General features: G+C 43.4%; 1 protein-coding gene across 1 annotated transcript in view; it reads right to left on the bottom strand.

Annotated features, from left to right (window-relative positions):
* The window catches only part of LOC136955661 (uncharacterized), a 45,088-nt gene that overhangs the window by 15,916 nt on the left and 11,332 nt on the right, over positions 1-17,840 (bottom strand). The window contains exons 19-27 of the mRNA XM_067249397.1: positions 16,054-16,315; positions 15,543-15,738; positions 15,225-15,269; positions 14,964-15,138; positions 13,102-13,221; positions 12,701-12,849; positions 12,363-12,575; positions 4,814-5,022; positions 4,634-4,684 (exon numbers count right to left, since the gene is read on the bottom strand). Coding sequence (XP_067105498.1) covers positions 4,634-4,684; positions 4,814-5,022; positions 12,363-12,575; positions 12,701-12,849; positions 13,102-13,221; positions 14,964-15,138; positions 15,225-15,269; positions 15,543-15,738; positions 16,054-16,315 — 1,420 coding nt within the window. The remainder of the gene's footprint in view (positions 1-4,633; positions 4,685-4,813; positions 5,023-12,362; positions 12,576-12,700; positions 12,850-13,101; positions 13,222-14,963; positions 15,139-15,224; positions 15,270-15,542; positions 15,739-16,053; positions 16,316-17,840) is intronic.

Here is a 17,840-nt window from a genome sequence, read left to right as displayed (position 1 = left end):
ATTGTATTTGGACGAATTACTTTACATGGTTAGATACTTTGAACCCTTGGGAATGTAAGCAGATCAAGTTTTGATGTGTTGTTTGCATACCTGGACGACACAGAACCTTTGAGGGTAAGTAGAGACGTTTGGCTTTGTAAACAACACCAAAGTGGTGACTGGACAAAGACGTTGACTAAACTTGTTGTTGTGACTCGATCTTGAAATGGTTTACATATCTACAAGCACAAGAATCTCAGCTTTCCAATGATGTGTAACATGTGTAGTAGTCTAAATTTTTTATTTATTAACATTTAGTGCGTAGTAACAGGGGGGGGGTAGGGGGCAGTGTTTTCGGGCCCGCGGGCGGGTAGGGTTTTTTGTAGGGCAAGTGGAAGAGAAATGTACTTGCCCCACTGGACAAGTTAAGGCCGATTTATACTTCTCCGTTTTTACGGAGACGGACACAGAATTTAGATTTTCCAGCTACGGCAGCTAGCTCCGTTACAGTAGTGGTGAAGGAGTTGGCTAAGGCGAACGCTAGCGATTGATTTTGGCAGATCAGAGTGGCTCTGGGCAGATCCAATAGTTTTAAACTTCAACAGAGTACCCGCCTTTAAGGAAGTTAAAGATCCTGTAAAGCAAATTCCATGATTTGCTTCTCAGTACATACGTGTGAAATTAGTTCCTGAAAGCATGTGCAAAGCGCGACCGTTGAACAGTTTCTCTTCCATTTTCAGCTCAGGTTTTGTCTAGGCGGAGCCAAAACCCGACTGATCTACGTCACAGCAAGGCCGTAATAATAATACATATTGGGGGGACTCATCCCCCCCAATATTCAAATCTGGTCAGAATGTCCCCCCCCCCCCCAATTTATTGATATAAAAATATAAATGTGCTACGCTACGACAGGCAACCAGGCACGCTGTCCGAAATTATCTTTAAAAAAATTAATTTGTCCGCCCCGATGTTGACTCCATGGCTACGGCCTTGCGTCACAGTGACCTATCTACATCAGATCACAGACGGTTGCATTCTGTTACTCAGCTGGTACGATGCAAATACAGAGTCATTATTACATAAAACACTCAGAGACTGCAGGTAGGTCTGTTCTGATATCTGCAATTGATTTAGCTAGTGTTGCTGTTGTTGCTAAATTCAATAAATTCGAGGGGCCGGAGATTCAGCTCCTTCAGGCGACACGCCCCCCCAGTCTCAAGCAGAGAAGACTGCTGATTTTCTCACAATTTCAAAGCCTAATTTAACATACTTGTCTGTGTTTTTTTTCCATTCGAATTTGGATGGGTAGTTAACAACACATTCTTCTGTGATGAATTTATGAAAGATGACAATTTAAGTCATGATTATGAAATACTAAGTCGAAATTATGAGATAGTATCTCATAATTATGATTTAGTAAATCGAAATTATGAGATACGTAAGTCATTTTATGAGATACTAAGTCGAAATTTAAAGATTACATTAAAATAATAATGCATGGTGCAGGGTTGCCGATGTTCTTCAGTGTCCCTGGTGTGTTTTTATACTTTTAAATTCAGTCTTGTCACATTACGTGACTGTTCTGTGCCACTGCTAGCTCGCTAGCCCAGCCAACACACGACTGGTTGAGTGACCGGTGGCGAAACGTAGTCTACTGTAATCTTGCACTCGTAAAATATTGTGTATTTATACACAAATGTTGTGTAAAAGTGGTATTTTGATTGATATTGTGAGTACATGAACCCAAGTCTGCACGAACCCAACTACAACAGTGACCTTAGAGAACTACAACTCTATATTAACTTGTCTCACACGCCCCCGTGCGTTGTGTACTGTAGTTGTCACTCACAACATCTGGTAGGTCAGGCTCAGGGACTGTGTAGTTGTCACTCACAGCAGCTGGTGTAGAGCATGTAAGTGTCTCTGGCGAGGCAGGGGCTGGTATCTAGCAAGTCGTGAGGAATGCCATTTCCTACCGTCAGATAAGAGGAAAGTGCTAGGGCCAACTTGCTCTCTTATCACCAGTGGCTTGGTGTAGCATGAGTGAGCCTTTGGAACATGGAAAGGCTTCCGAACATGCACTCTGTCCCCTTCTTTGAAAGATGTAAAGTGTTCTCCACGCCGGGAGCCAATGTCACAATCTTTTAAGAATGCATCAAACTCCGAAGACAGGAATTGGGGCCCATTGTCTGATACAATGGTTCTTGGATTACCCAATCTGCTGAATACTGAAGCAAGAAAAGTGACAATGTTGGCTGTAGTAGCAGAGGACGTGAAAGCAACCTTGGGCCATTTAGTATGGTAATCAGTCAGTGTAATTGCATAACGGTAGTCCGGTGTGGAGCAGTCCGGAGCGGGCGGCGCGTCGGAGTCGGCTTCCAATTAAATGAATTAGAAGCTACGCGTTGAATGTAAGATGTTTGAGTATCAAAGATGATTCGAATTGAGAAGAAGGAATAAATGAGGAATGACGTGTCCGTGCATTGCTGCTGAACTACTAGTTAGTTTGTACAGTTTAGTTTAGTACAATACTACTTTATTAATACACCTGCATACATAACACCAACTTGCAACGCTCCGCTCGCCTTCCCACAATGCCCTACGCGAGCGTCAACGCCAGGTTTCATTGAAAATGAATTGGAAGCTGACGCCCCGCGCCACCCGCTCCGCTGTAGTGGACACGCACCGTAACCCTGCGTGTCCACTACAGCGGAGCAGGCGGTATCTCATAATTATGACTTAGTATTTCATAATTGGGTGTGCTCAAGCCTTCGGCGAGAGCACAACCTTTGTTCTCTCACATATATATTTATTTATTATTATTTATTTTCGCCCCCCTAAGGATCAGTCAATATTTGGACTACATACACAACGGCGGTGTCAAAAGGTTCGTCTTGGTAGCGATTGCGTTGGTTGTATTTTTATTTACGTTCCGTTGCATGGTTTAAGTAGAAATTGCGTTTTTGTGGTGAAAAGTGAAGCTAACGGTGGCTAATTTGCTAGCCACAGTCACTGACGTTACTAACGTCACTACGTCACGAAAACACGCGTGACTACCTGTAGCAGAACATTTGTTTCACATCTGTTAACTTGGGGGATAGCTAGGCTAACTATAGCTTTACTGCAAGGCAGCTGCAGGAACGCTACAAGCAAAGAGGCCTGGGTGATAACTATTTACTCATTTTACTTTGTGATGTGAAACACGATTATGAAATGTAATGTACAATATTAGCTGATATTATTAAGGAAGTAGGCCCACATCTACTTTTGGAAACGGTAGTCTACTATTTCACTGAAGCATTAGCATCATGACATTAGCCTCTGTTGCCCGGGCAACACATACTACAGTGGTCTATGATGCATCTGTTTTCAATCTTTAAAATAAACATTCCTCACAAATACATTTTCGTTGTAGGATTTATTATGACATTACATTACAAGTAAACGATTTGTGGGTGAAATTATCATTACCTGTGGTTTCAAACCAGTGTTGCTCACTGCAACGCTGTAGCCTACGCTAGACACTACAAAAACATCTACACAGCTGTAGGAAGTCAAACGGCGACAGAACATGTTCGGCACTCCCCTTACTTAAATCAAAAGTCTATCTAACTACTAACCTGAACTTCATTGCCACAGCCTAAACGTTGTCAATCTGTTCATGAAAATAATTAATTTCAGCCTAAACCGTACAACGGAACGTTAAATCCAATTCAACCAACGTAATCGCTACCAAGACGAACACAGCAGTAGTCTACTAGTAGTAGTACTGTACCGTAGTAGTACAATTTACCTGGGCAGCTTCTCCACACAGGGCTATATCGCATTTTGCGTTGTTACTGACAATGATCGCTACCAGTGAGCTTTTTATGAATGAGCGATTTTCCACTAAATAAATGTCAAGCTTATTTACGTTTTGGGGGGCATATTTTCAATTAGCAGATGGGACTGTCTGAATCGCGATTCCATCTTCTACTGCCGGGTAAAGTCGTAGAATAATCTTCATAGGGGGTTCTTTATTAATGAATGAATGCAATGAGTAGGCTACATGCCTGAAAATATCACGAGAAGGGAAAAACTTAAAATGACGTTTAAGTCATAGCGATTAGGTCAATTTTTACACCGGTCTGCCAAATGTATTCGTATTGATTCAACGATGAGGCTGCCTCTTGCAGGGGAAATGAGAAGACATCTATTTCATTCTACACTTCACTCGTATTTTCAGTTGTAAATGAGCAGCATGCTTTTAAATCTATTTAATCTGTATAAATAATAAGTATGCATTTTCATATAAAATATACATAAATCAGTTGTAAAAATGTCATTCAAAAACGGACCCCTGTGCAACCGACGCAAGCAAGCACACCCTACAATTTCCCCAGAAATTGTACCCTCTCTAGTTTCGACTTAGTATCTCATAATTATGACTTACGTATCTCACAATTATGACTTAGTATCTCATAATTATGACTTAGTATCTCATAATTATGACTTAATTTGTCATCTTCTTCTTTTTTTACTGGCGGAAATGGGCTTCCATACCCCTGAATAGACTGTCCAGTCACAAACATAAACAGTGTAGCCATTGTATATACATCTCATATACATTTGAATCAATGAAATCGAGTATGAATAAATTAAATCATGACTTTACCTTAAATCTTTCAGTTGTCATGTAATTTTCTCTCATGTCCTTTTTTTCACACTTAAAAGAAAAAGGGTTCCATTAGTATAGAGCTTCTGTCTTGCTAATTCACCCATGTATTCACATGGGCATAATGGTGTGTGTGTGTGTGTGTATATGTGTCTGTGTGTTATTATAGTATTCTCTCACCACAATATCTCCTCCACGTACAAACTGTAATCTAGGCTGGAAGACAACAATGTCAAGAATGTAAATGAAGTCACAGGTGTAGTCTATCAGCAGCCACCAGTATATGTTCTCCGAGGTCTGGTATGGGAACGCCCAGCGGACTGGGATCAGCCACACGTTCCAGTTCCATGCCAGCATCACCAAGAACAGCCACATCACGTATATCAGGTCTACAGGGACATGAGAGAGACATGACAAACACTCAACCGCAAAAATACAGATGTGTTGAATTTAGTGCTGTCAAACGATAAAAATATTTAATCGCGATTAATCGCATTAATGGCATAGTTAACTCGCGATTAATCGCAATTAATCGCACATTTTTATCTATTCTAAATGTCCCTTGATTTATTTTTGTCCAATAATTTTTTCTAATTTTAATGGTCTTATCAACATGGAAAAGTGGATCGTATTGCTTGGTGCAAATGTTTTTTTTAAATTGAAAACAACATTGCAATTGCCTGGCTTTGACGAGGGGGCGGACAATTTGCATCAGCTGTGTGCTTGGCCATCAAGTGGTATTTCAGACTAGACGTGCTGCGATGATAGCTCAGTTCACAATGACAAAACACACAGATCACTTTGGTCTTTTCAGTGGAACCATTTGGCAACTTTTTAAAAGTAAACTTTCTATTCAGAATGTTATTGCCATCCATTTCGGCGTCTCGCGCTCGCCATCCACTCAAAACGTAACGTTAGTCTACTAGTCTTTAGCCAGCTTGCAAGCCCAAACAAGTGTGTGCGGCGTGCCTGTTGTTTTGTTTCCGGTCTAGCTAGATCCGGTGTGGTGTTGTAGTTTTTCTAACGTCAGTAGTTGTTGCAACAGCATGTGAAAAAAACTTATAAGACTTATATATTAATAGACTTCATAATAGATTTTATGTATTATAAATAGATTTTATAATAGATTTTTCTTCCAAGATGGCGTCCCCATTCATTTCTATGAAAAGTGCTCAGTGGCGCAGTGAGGCAAGCGAGAGCGCAAAATGGACCGCGCTATCTTTCCAGACTGACTCGTCCGGTCTTGCGCAGAAGCTTGTTCCTAGCTCCGAAACTCGTGCATGCTTGCAACTAGCTGTACACGTCATACTTGTGAGCTGGAGCTAAGGCATTGCAGAAAACTGTCAGAATGTGGTACAAGTCTGATCAAGGAGCAGATACATGTGAACTTTACGAAAATCAATACTATTAGTACTGTAGTATTATACGTGCAGGGCCTATACGTTCCTCTTTTTGCTTTGTGTTTTTAGTTTGACTGCTTAAGTTTTGTGTCGGATTAAAGAAACTGTAAACTTGAATATCTGGCTCCGTCATTGTTCTAGCTCGTCAAAGCAAGCTAAATTAAGCCTACATATGTTACTGTGATAAATGGAGTCTATCAGCCCAGCAAAGACAATTGGTGCTTTTGATTAAGCACTGACTGGCACACCTGGGGGTGATTGAGGAGGGTGTATATGAAGAGAGAGCGTGAGGAAGAGCGGGAGACTGTGTGTGGACCAGAAAAAGAGGAGGTCGAGTGTGGCCGAGTGGGGAACGAGACACTACGGAGCGAGTCATAAACGGGGCCGGGTGACCAGCGCCAGACGCCGATGAGAGCGGGAGCCAGGGGTGCGCAACTTTTCAACTGAGGCTATCACTATTTAGCCTGGTCCTAACCAGACCCTCGTACATTTAATTTGTACAGAGGGTCTGGGATCGCTCCATTCACAAGTGTTGTGAATGGATCCAAGATGGTGCAGATGAAGGCTGCCTCAGTTGTTAGGTGCGCTCTTTTTTGTCTAGTTTTGTCTGTTAATTCAGTGTTCTGCCAAGATTTCCGGGGTTCTCTAACAAGAAAAGTACTTCTAAACATCAGGACTACAACTCCTGTGTATTTATTTCCCACTTTTCTGCTTCCAGCGGCAGAATTAGTGGGAATTATAGTCAAAGCCACCCTCGGCTTTGTCCTAGCAGCGAAGCGTCGTAGGAGAGGCAAACGAGCCGGTGCACTGGTGCGACTCCGTCGGCGTGGGGCACGCACAGCGTTACCGGGGATATTTCTCTCCAATGTGCGTTCACTGAGCAACAAACTGGATGAACTTCAGCTACTGGTGTGGAAAAACAGAGACTTTCATTCATCTTCAGTTTTGTGCTTTATGGAGACATGGCTGAGTGAACTGATCCCAGACTCTGCGCTACAGCTAGCAGGTTTCAAACTGCTGAGAGCGGATCGTGACCCTGTGCTTTCTGGCAAAACAAAAGGCGGTGGTATTTCTTTTTACATTAACAGTGGCTGGTGTGAAGATATGACAGTGATTCTGAAGCACTGTTCTCCTGATCTGGAATATTTTTTATTAACTGTAGATCTTTCAACTCGCTACGCGAGTTTGCATAATTCATTCTGGTTGGCGTCTACATGCCTCCGCAGGCTAACGTCAACGAGGCTCAACGTGTGCTCGCCAGCCAGATACTGAGTGTGGAGCATGAAAATCCGATTCCTTGGTTATTGTGCTAGGCGACTTTAACAAAGGCAATCTCACTCAAGAACTCCCCAAATACAGACAATTCATCAAATGCCCTACCAGAGAAGAAAACACCTTGGATCACTGCTACTCTACAATCAGCAAAGCGTCCCATGCAGTCCCCCGAGCAGCACTGGGTCACTCCGACCACGCCATGGTCCACCTGATTCCTGCATACAGGCAGAAGCTAAAACGCTGTAAGCCTGCTGTGAGGACATTGAAACAGTGAACCAGTGAAGCTATGGAGGATCTGCGGGCGTGCTTGGACTGCACTGACTGGGACATGTTCACGACTGCTACCAATAGTCTGGATGAGCTCACAGAGGCTGTGACATCATACATCAGCTTCTGTGAGGACTGCTGTATACCAACATGCACCAGATTTGAAAGACAATTGGACAGTCCTGAACTACCCCTTCCCACCCAGGAGGCCTCCCACCTCCCCCCCTCTACAGTGACGACTCTCCATTCAGGAGGGTGAAGTTAACAGAATTTTCAAGAGGCAGAATCCCCGCAAAGCAGCTGGGCCAGACTCTGTCTCTCCAGCCACCCTCAAGCACTGCGCTGACCAGCTGTCTCCGGTTTTTACCTACATCTTTAACACCTCCCTTGAGACATGCCATGTGCCAGCCTGTCTCAAGTCCTCCACATCATCCCTGTGCCCAAAAAGCCAAGGCCAACAGGACATAATGACGACAGACCCGTCGCCCTGACCTCTGTGGTAATGAAGTCTTTTGAGCGCCTGGTGTTGGCACACCTTAAATCCATCACAAACCCTCTACTGGACCCCCTGCAGTTTGCTTACAGAGCCAACAGGTCTGTGGACGATGCAGTTAACATGGCCCTCCACTTCACCTGTAGGGTGAAGTGGAGGGAATATGATCAAAATCTCCAGACGAAACACTACCGCAGCCACAGGTAGCTAGCAGCAGCACGTCTTCACCAGCAACCAACAATAAATATACTTGCTTAGCCTACTTATTGGCAAGAATAAATGTTTTCCTTTCCTCCATTGATTGTGTGTTATTTCGGCGATGCTATCCTTGGTGCTGAACTATCAGAAGGCTAGTGCTGTCTTTGGTTTTGAACAATGACAAATGTGTGGCGGCCTGCGGAAACCCCTTCACATCGTGAACATTTGAATCTTTCTGAGTATTATACATATTTGGAAACTACAAACTATCCTGAATACAAATCTGTTTAAATCACTCAGATATCTTTATCACAACTGAAGTTACATAATTTTAAAATTGACCTGTGTCAATAAAGTGATAAGCGAGAAAATTGCATTCCACTCCGTTTCATTCTAATTCTGTGGCGAATATGGAAAGGAAATCCTTTTGTTCGTAATCACGTTGTGAATGTAAATTTCAGTTTAAGTATAGGCTACATTAATAACTTCTCAGCAAGTTATTTTTTAAGTTTAACAGCCTGTCTTCATTGATCAGTTGTTTGGGGCTGCTGCAGCACTCAAAAGAGCAAGCAAACTGATCATTTGATTTGAAATGGCTTGGAAATCTTGCTAGCTGACATGTCCAAAAAACGTTGAAATTAACAGTTTTTCAGAAGCTATACTTTTTGTACATTACAATGAAGTTTAGGGTGTTAACCAAAAAAAACGGGTTTCCGCAGGACGCCACACAAATAGGCTGCCATTGTGCTTTTGTTATTTTTAAACTTTTTTATTTCTCTCACATTGGTGAATATAGGCTATATTTAAAGGTAGACAGCAATGTATAAGATAGGATGGAGATACATTTTGAGTGGATTTAGGGGAGGGGCCTCGAGCTCCGACTTTGCGGGGGGCCTCTGCAAAGTCCTGGCCGCCACTGGACGAGTCTCATTATAGGTGGGAAGCGGCCGACCTGGTGCAGCCAGAACAACCTAGAGCTCAATGCTCTTAAGACAGTGGAGAGGGTTGTGGACTTCAGGAAGAATACAGCCCCACTTACCCCCATCACCCTGTGTGACTCCCCAGTCAACACTGTGGAGTCCTTCCGCTTCCTGGGCACTATCCTCTCCCAGGACCTCAAGTGGGAACTGAACATCAGCTCCCTCACCAAGAAAGCACAACAGAGGATGTACTTCCTACGGCAGCTGAAGAAATTCAACCTGCCAAAGACAATGATGGTGCACTTCTACACAGCCATCATTGAGTCCATCCTCACCTCCCCCATCACCATCTGGTACGCTGCTGCCACTGCCAAGGACAAGAGCAGGCTGCAGCGTATCATCCGCACTGCTGAGAAGGTGATTGGCTGCAATCTGCCTGCCCTCGAGGACCTGCACACCTCGAGGACCCTGAGGCGAGCGAGGAAGATTGTGGCCGACTCCTCCCACCCTGGTCAATCCCTGTTTCAGTCACTCCCCTCTGGCAGAAGGCTGCGGTCCATCAGGACCAATACCACATGCCACAAAAACAGTTTCTTCCCTTCCGCTGTTGGTCTCTTCAACAAGGCCAAGGGTTCACACTGACTTCACGACTCAATGCCCTTAAAACACACTGCTTTTTGCACTGCACAATACAATCTTGTACCATTTGTATTTTCTGTAATATTTGTATTTTTATATTGTAAATTACTGCAACTATATTTTATTTTATATTTTATTGTATAGTTTATTTTAATCTAATTCCACTTAGTATTGCTAGTTATGTACCCTTAGTATATTTAGTCCTCATATTTACATTTTAAATTCCTATATGTTTAATGTTTGCACCTTCCTGCCAAAGCAAATTCCTTGTCTGTGCAAACTTTCATGGTAAATAAAACCCATTCTGATTCCGGGTTAACTTCCTTGAAGGCGGGTACTCTGATGAAGTTTAAAACGATTGGATCTGCCCAGAGCCACTGTGATCTGCCATAACCAATCGCGTTCGCCTTAGCCAACTCCTTCACCACCACTGCAGAGCCATAGAAAAAGATGGCTCTGGGCCTACCACATTCTGACAGTTTTCTGCAATGCCTTAGCTCCAGCTTACAAGCTCACGACTGGTTGTCGCAAAGTATGACGTGTACAGCTAGTTGCAAGCATGCACGATTTTCGGAGCTAGGAACAAGCTTTTGCGCCACTGAGCACTTCTCATAGAAATGAATGAGGATGCCATCTTGGAAGAAGAATCTAGCTGTGTCTATTAATATATAAGTCTATGCCTAATACAGAAGCAAAATCAAAATTGAGCGGAAGTACGTAGGAGGGTAGAGCCAGGCTAATCACTATTCCCTCTTGCAGGGGAAATCAGAAGACAACCGTTTCATTCTACACTTCACTTTTAGTATTTAGAATTGTAAATGAGCAGCAACAAATGTATGCTTTTAAATCTATGCTATCTTCATTAATAATAAGTACGCATTTTTATATTAAATATACAATTACAGTTAATAAACTGACCCATTTGCAACCGACGCAAACAAGCACACCCTAAAATTTACCAAGAAATTGTACCCTCTCTAGTTATTATTATTTATTTTCCCACCCCTAAGGATCACTCAATATTTGGACTACATAGACAACCTCAGTTTCAAAAGGTTTGTCTTGGTAGCGATTGCGTTGCTTGTATTTTTATTTACGTTCCGTTGCATGGTTTAAGTTGAATTTGTTGATTACGTTTTTGTTGCGAAAAGTGAAGCTAACGGTGGCTAACTTGCTAGCCACAGTCACTGACATCACTGACGTCTAACTAATGTTCTGCTACAGGTAGTCGCATGTTTTCGTGACGTCGTGACTACCTGTAGCAGAACATTAGTTTAGCAGCTCCTTAACTTCTGGGAGATAGCTAGGCTATAGCTTTACTGCAAGGCAGCTGCAGAAACGCCACAAGCAAAGAGGCCAAGGTGATAACTATTTACTCATTTAACTTTGTGATATGAAACACAATTATGAAGTGTAATGTACAATATAAGCTGATATTATTAAGGAAGTACATCTACTTGTCCTACTTGTACTCGGAAACAGAAGTCTACTATTTCACTGAAGCATTAGCATCATGACATTAGCCTCTGTTGCCCGGGCAACACATACTACAGCGGTCTATGATGCATCTGTTTACAATCGTTAAAATAAACATTCCTCACCAAAAAAAAATTGTTGTAGGATTTATTATGACATTACAAGTTAACGATTTTCTGGTGAAATTATCATTACCTGTGGTTTCAAACCAGTGTAGCTCACTGAAACGCTGTACGCAAGACACACTAGAAAGCTCCACAGCTGTTTAGGAAGCCAAACGGTGACAGAACATGTTCGGCACTCCCCTTACTTAAATCAAAAGTCTTTCAATGGGTGAAACTATCTGACTACTAACCTGAACTTCATTGCCACAACCTAAACTTTGTCAATCTGTTCATGAAAAAACGTAATTTCAGCCTAAACCGTACAACGGAACGTTCAATCGAATTCAAGCAACTCAATCGCTACAGTACCAAGACGAACACAGCAGTAGTCTAGTAGTAGCTGTACAATTTACCGGGGTCAGCTTCTCCACACAGGGCTATATCGCATTTTGCGTTGTTACTGACAATGATCGCTACCAGTGAGCTTTTTTTGAATGAGCGATTTCCCCCCAAATAAATGTCAAGCTTATTTAAGTGTTTGGAGGCATATTTTCAGTTAGCAAATGGATTAGTTTTGATTCAACTAGTCTACGAGGCTGCTATATAGCCGATCACCATTCCCTCTTGCAGGGATAACTGTTCGTTCTACACTTTACTCTTAGTATTTTGAGTTGTAAATGAGCAGCAACAAATGTATGCTTTTAAATCTATGTAATCTTTATAAATAATAAATATGCATTTTTATATAAAATATACAGAAATACCAGTTGTAAAAATGTCAGTAAAAAACGGACCCCTCTGCAACCTCTGCTTGCTTGCGTCGGTTGCAAAGGGATCCGTAAAAAAACAAAAAAACAATTTCCCCAGAAATTGTACCCTCTCTAGTTTTATTATTCTTGTTATTATTATTATTTGATTTGGTAATATAGATGAGTTTGGGTGCAGTTGATAACTGACCAGTATAGGGATCAATGCTGGAGGGGAAGCGATAGTCCACTATCATGCGGAGCCAGCCAGGGAGAGAGGGCATATTGGGCAGTTTGTGGATTTTAATGGGGTATCCAAAGAAGTCATAGAACTGCTCCTCCTTCTCTTCCTTTTCCTCCACTGGGGCATCCTTCTCCTCCTTAGGTGGTGGGGGAGGGGGAGGAGGGGGGGCCTTGGCTGGAGCTGTGGCAGATGGAGGAGACATTTTCAAATAAGTGCATAGTGACAGACACATGCTAAATATGCATCACAGGTAAAAGGATCTTAAGTTTTAAGTCATGCGTAGAGGTCAGGTTGATGTTACTTACAGGCTGTCGGACTTTCGTCATCTGACTCATCCGGGTCAACAAGCCTGTCCTTTTGCCGTTCAGTTCTTTCTTTGAACAGCTTGAGCAGCTCAGCAAGTCTCTCATGGACCACAGCACTGGTATAACTGGCTGCAGACCCTGGGCGTAGCCTGCGGTGGCAGATGTTTAGTGGTGGGGGTTCATCAGTTTTGCCATCATTTCCATGCCATCAATCTCTATGCCTTTGTGTGTGTGTGGTCTTGTTTAACTACCCTTGTGGGGAAGTTGTTAGGGTTAAGGTTGGAGTTAGGTTTATTGTTATGGGCTAACTATGGGTTAGGGATAGCAAGATTTTGAATGGGAGTGAATTGTTGATCCTCACTAGGATAGTAAAACAAACCTGTGTGTGTGTGTTCACTTACTCTTCTTCTGCCGTCAGTAGGTTGGGCAGGCCGGCCGGGGCCTTAACACTGTCCTTCATCTCATCGTTCTCACCAGCGGCACCTGCCTCTTCTGGGTGGAGTTTAAGTGTGGGCGAGGCACTAAAGGGCAGAGATAAGGAAGTAGGATGAGATGGTGAGGGGAACTGATACTCCAAGATGGCGCCGATGATGGCTGCCTCGGTCGTTAGGTGCGCTCTTTTTTGTCTTGTTTTGTCTGTTAATTCAGTGTTCTGCCAAGAATTGGACCCCCTGCAGTTTGCCTACAGAGCCAACAGGTCTGTGGACGATGCAGTTAACATGGCCCTCCACTTCACCCTACAGCACCTGGACTCCCCAGCATCCTATGCCAGGATCCTGTTTGTGGACTTCAGCTCTGCCTTCAATACCATCATCCCCGCCCTGCTTCAGGACAAGCTCTCCCAGCTGAACGTGCCTGATTCCACCTGCAGGTGGATCACAGACTTCCTGTCTGACAGGAAGCAGTGCGTTAAGCTGGGAACACAAGTCTCTGACTCCCGGTCCATCAGCACCGGATCACCTCAGGGCTGCGTCCTTTCTCCTCTGCTCTTCTCCCTGTACACCACCAGTTGCACCTCCAGTCATCCGTCCGTCAAACTCCTGAAGTTTGCAGACGACACCACCCTTATTGGGGTCATCTCTGGTGGAGACAAGTCTGATTATAGGTGGGAAGCGGCCAACCTGGTGACCTGGTGCAGCCAGAACAACTTAGAGCTCAATGCTCTTAAGACAGTGGAGATGGTTGTGGACTTCAGGAGGAACACAGCCCCACTCACCCCCATCACCCTGTGTGACTCCCCAGTCAACACTGTGGAGTCCTTCCGCTTCCTGGGCACTATCATCTCCCAGGACCTCAAGTGGGAACTGAACATCAGCTCCCTCATCAAGAAAGCACAAAAGAGGATGTACTTCCTTCGGCAACTGAAGAAGTTCAACCTGCCAAAGACAATGATGGCGCACTTCTACTCAGCCATCATTGAGTCCATCCTCACCTCCCCCATCACCATCTGGTACGCTGCTGCCACTGCCAAGGACAAGAGCAGGCTGCAGCGTATCATCCGCACTGCTGAGAAGGTGATTGGCTGCAATCTGCCTACCCTCGAGGACCTGCACACCTCGAGGACCCTGAGGCGAGCGAGGAAGATTGTGGCCGACTCCTCCCACCCTGGACACTCCCTGTTTCAGACACTCCCCTCCGGCAGAAGGCTGCGGTCCATCAGGACCAATACCTCACGCCACAAAAACAGTTTCTTCCCTTCCGCTGTTGGCCTCTTCAACAAGGACAAGGGACCACACTGACTCTAATGACTTCTTGCTTAAAACACACTGCTTTTTGCACTGCATTACAACAATGGTATCTTGTACATTTGTATTTTTTGTAATATTTGTATTTTTGTATTTTTATATTGTAATTTACGGCAACTTATATTTTATTTTATTGTATATTTAATTCTATTCTAATCCCACTCAGTACTGCTAGTTTATGTACCCTTAGTATAGATAGTCCAAATTTTAGGTATATGTTTATTGTATGCACCTTCCTGCCAAAGCAAATTCCTTGTCTGTGCAAACTTTCATGGCGAATAAATCCCATTCTGATTCTGAACTGAACAGGGAAAATTAAAGGCTAACAGGCTCATTACAAAACAAAAGGCAAATTATGTCAGTTCTGAAGAGGAAAGGAAAATTACTGAAATAAAATACAGAGACATTAGAGTATACAGTATCATGAATTCATAGTCATTAATAACGAAGCACGTGTGCTGTCAGCTGAACTGTGTGGATAAGTCAAGCTGTTCAGACAGTAAAGTGAGGAGCCTTACCTGTGCTTTAAAAGGGTGACAGGAGGCACAGTTAGGGTTTTGGGCTGGGGATCCTGAGGTGTGATGATCTGGGGGATGTGTAGGCTCTTTCCCACCCTAACCTCTTTGTCTACATCCACTTTCACAGCTGGAGAAACAGTGTTCCCATTTCCATTGCTTGTCCTGTGGCCTCCCTCTGAGGAACACATAGGAATATTCTGGAGATAAACTCTAGAACTCTCTGCAATGACTGTTAAATGTAAACACAGCACAGCAGTTTACCTGAGCAGTGGTCAGATAGCTGTAGCTCTTTATGATGCAGCAGGACTGAGGTGGAGAGCATGATAATAGAGGTATGGTGTGAAAGGTAATTGGGTCAGAGGATGGGGTTTGGGGTCAGGGTTCAATGCTGGTGGGGAGGTGGAGGGAGAGGGCAGGGTGGAGAGGGTAGGGGGTCCCAGTGACAGAGCAGGGGTTGGTTGGCACTGACTGTTGCTCTGCTACAGTGATTGTAAACTCCAAGTCTAGGGCTATGGGTTGGGGTTAGGAAGGGGAGGGCTTCAGCTCAAGCATTGGGCTGTTGGGATATTGGATTAAGACTATTAAGGTGGTTGAGGATGTTAAGGTAGCTGTTTCGCGCCTGCTTGGGAAAATCAGATATCTCCTGGACAAAGAGAGCAAGCTCCTCAGGTAGAGAGGGCATGGAAAACTTAGGGGGCGTGAGGTTGTTGTCACGCAGTAGCTGGCTGAAGCTGTCGAGGCACTGAGAGGCATGGGGGATTCGCAGGAGCAGGCTCTTTATTGGAGAACAGGTTGAGGGCACTGAACAGAGACATAGCCAGATAATCAATCAGATCAATGCAATCAAGCAAAGCAGGAAATCATATATGGTAAAAAGTCTAATAAACATTCTATCTCTTACACTCAACAGTTTATTGGGTTATTAACAGGCTACAACTCACCTTCACATCCTCCTTCCTCTGCTGGCTCCTCTTCCTAAATGCAAATGTTTTGAAATCAACTTTCACCTTCAATCTGGTCAGAGCTGTCTTTACAAATACCTCATCCATCCATCAACCTGTGATAGTTCATAATATGGTTTAACCCCTACCTGAGCAGTTGGTGGAGCTTCTGGATCTTCTGTCTGTGGCTGACTGGTCACTGCCGGAGCAGGCTGCACCTCTGTTGCTGGGGAAGATACTTTTTTTGGCGGTTCTTGGGCAGGCTCTGGTTCAGGAGAGTCCTGCCTTGGGGGAGATTTAGGGCTGCTTTGGTCTGGCAGGGGGCTTTCTTCATCTGACTGGGAGTCAGCCACCAGTTGAGCCCGGGTAGGGCAGGGTAACCCCCCAGCTGGACACACATCCACCAGGCACCTGGGAAGGAGGAGGGGATGGTGGTGGAATGGGAAACGTCAGCGGAACACTTGCCCTCCACAAATGAGAGCGGCCAATGTACACCTCAGAGATGGACAGATATACGATTCTGCATCAAGGTAATGTTTGTGCTTAAAATACACGTGCAAACAATTTAAAATAAAGCTGTAAAACTACGCATCAGAGAAGTTCTAAGAATAAAACTAAAAACTATATACTCAAATATATAATGTACCACATCAGTTGACTCATTACTGAAAACACAATGAAGCAACACAAGGAAACGTGAAAATGTCAAGAGTAAAAGAAGAAAAGACACCAATTACACATCTCAACATCTCAGCAAACGACGGACAATTAGACATATAAATACCAGAAGCAGCTGAAGTCAATTCACTCAACTCTTCATAAAATCTATGTGGATTAGTACCATGGTACTAATGGTTTCCCTCAGACTTAAACTGCATGATATTCCCCAATGCATAACAAGCATATTTAACGGGAAAACAACTAGATATAATACCTCACGTGACAAAATGTGATATCAGAGAAGTTTCTCATTCCTACTGATTTTATTGTTCTCAGGGATAGGGCCAGAGCTCTGTATCTGATGTGTCACTCCTAAAAATATCAAACCCTAGAGAGGAATAGTCAAGACACATTTAATAGGAAGGTCGGATTGGTGCACATGGAAGGATCTTTGGGATGAGGTTGCCATAGAAACGTAGGATTATAGAGACAACCTTTGTCTGTCAAGGGGGTGAGGATGCCGAGAGGAAGTGAGTACTTTGGTTATGACTTGTATTTCTCTCTGTTAAACTTTGGTCAAGTGTTTGCATGGGTTATTACACAAGAAATCAGATTAAATGTGCCAATTTAAATTACCACATACCTTTTGAGGTCTGCTCTGATTCATTGAATTATAGGAGGGATAAAATGAAAGAGATTAGTCACTTGTTTCAGCTAGGAACATGGGAAGGTCGATGGAATTTGAGTTTTAATAGTTACTTTGAAACTTACTAGTGAGTCATGGTTTCCACAAAGCGCATGCAGAAGCCCAAAGCGCTTGCAGTGGACATCAGACCATTTAGCCACATAACGGGCACATTAAGAAAAAAAAATGCATAAAGCGATGTGGAGTCAAAGCGCAACATCATAGATATTTGATGCTGGGATCAAACCTCCTTGTGAAATTCACAGCACAGTAGGACATGTGCCACCCATACAAAATGAAATTACCCATTGCTATTTAACAAACAAGATCCAAAAGAATTTTTTAGGCTATTGAAACAGACAACCTTGGCTTGAGGCTAAATTTGTAACAATTAGAGCAGTGAGCTGGAACCAGCACAAGAACCAGCAAAAAGCAGAATCTATCTATGGAACATGAGTATGAGAGCGCTTCCCAAATGCAGATATAACCCTCTATCCAATATAGATTGGTCTTACTTGGTTATCTTACTCGCCACAGGGCCAGTAATGTCCTCAACATTGTTCCCCTTAACTTATTACATTTACATTACAT

Source organism: Osmerus mordax, chromosome 13 (assembly GCF_038355195.1).
Source record: "Osmerus mordax isolate fOsmMor3 chromosome 13, fOsmMor3.pri, whole genome shotgun sequence".
NCBI classification, from domain to species: domain Eukaryota; kingdom Metazoa; phylum Chordata; class Actinopteri; order Osmeriformes; family Osmeridae; genus Osmerus; species Osmerus mordax.
The sequence above is the reverse complement of the archived record's forward strand: the minus strand, read 5'-3'. Positions and strand labels throughout refer to the sequence as shown.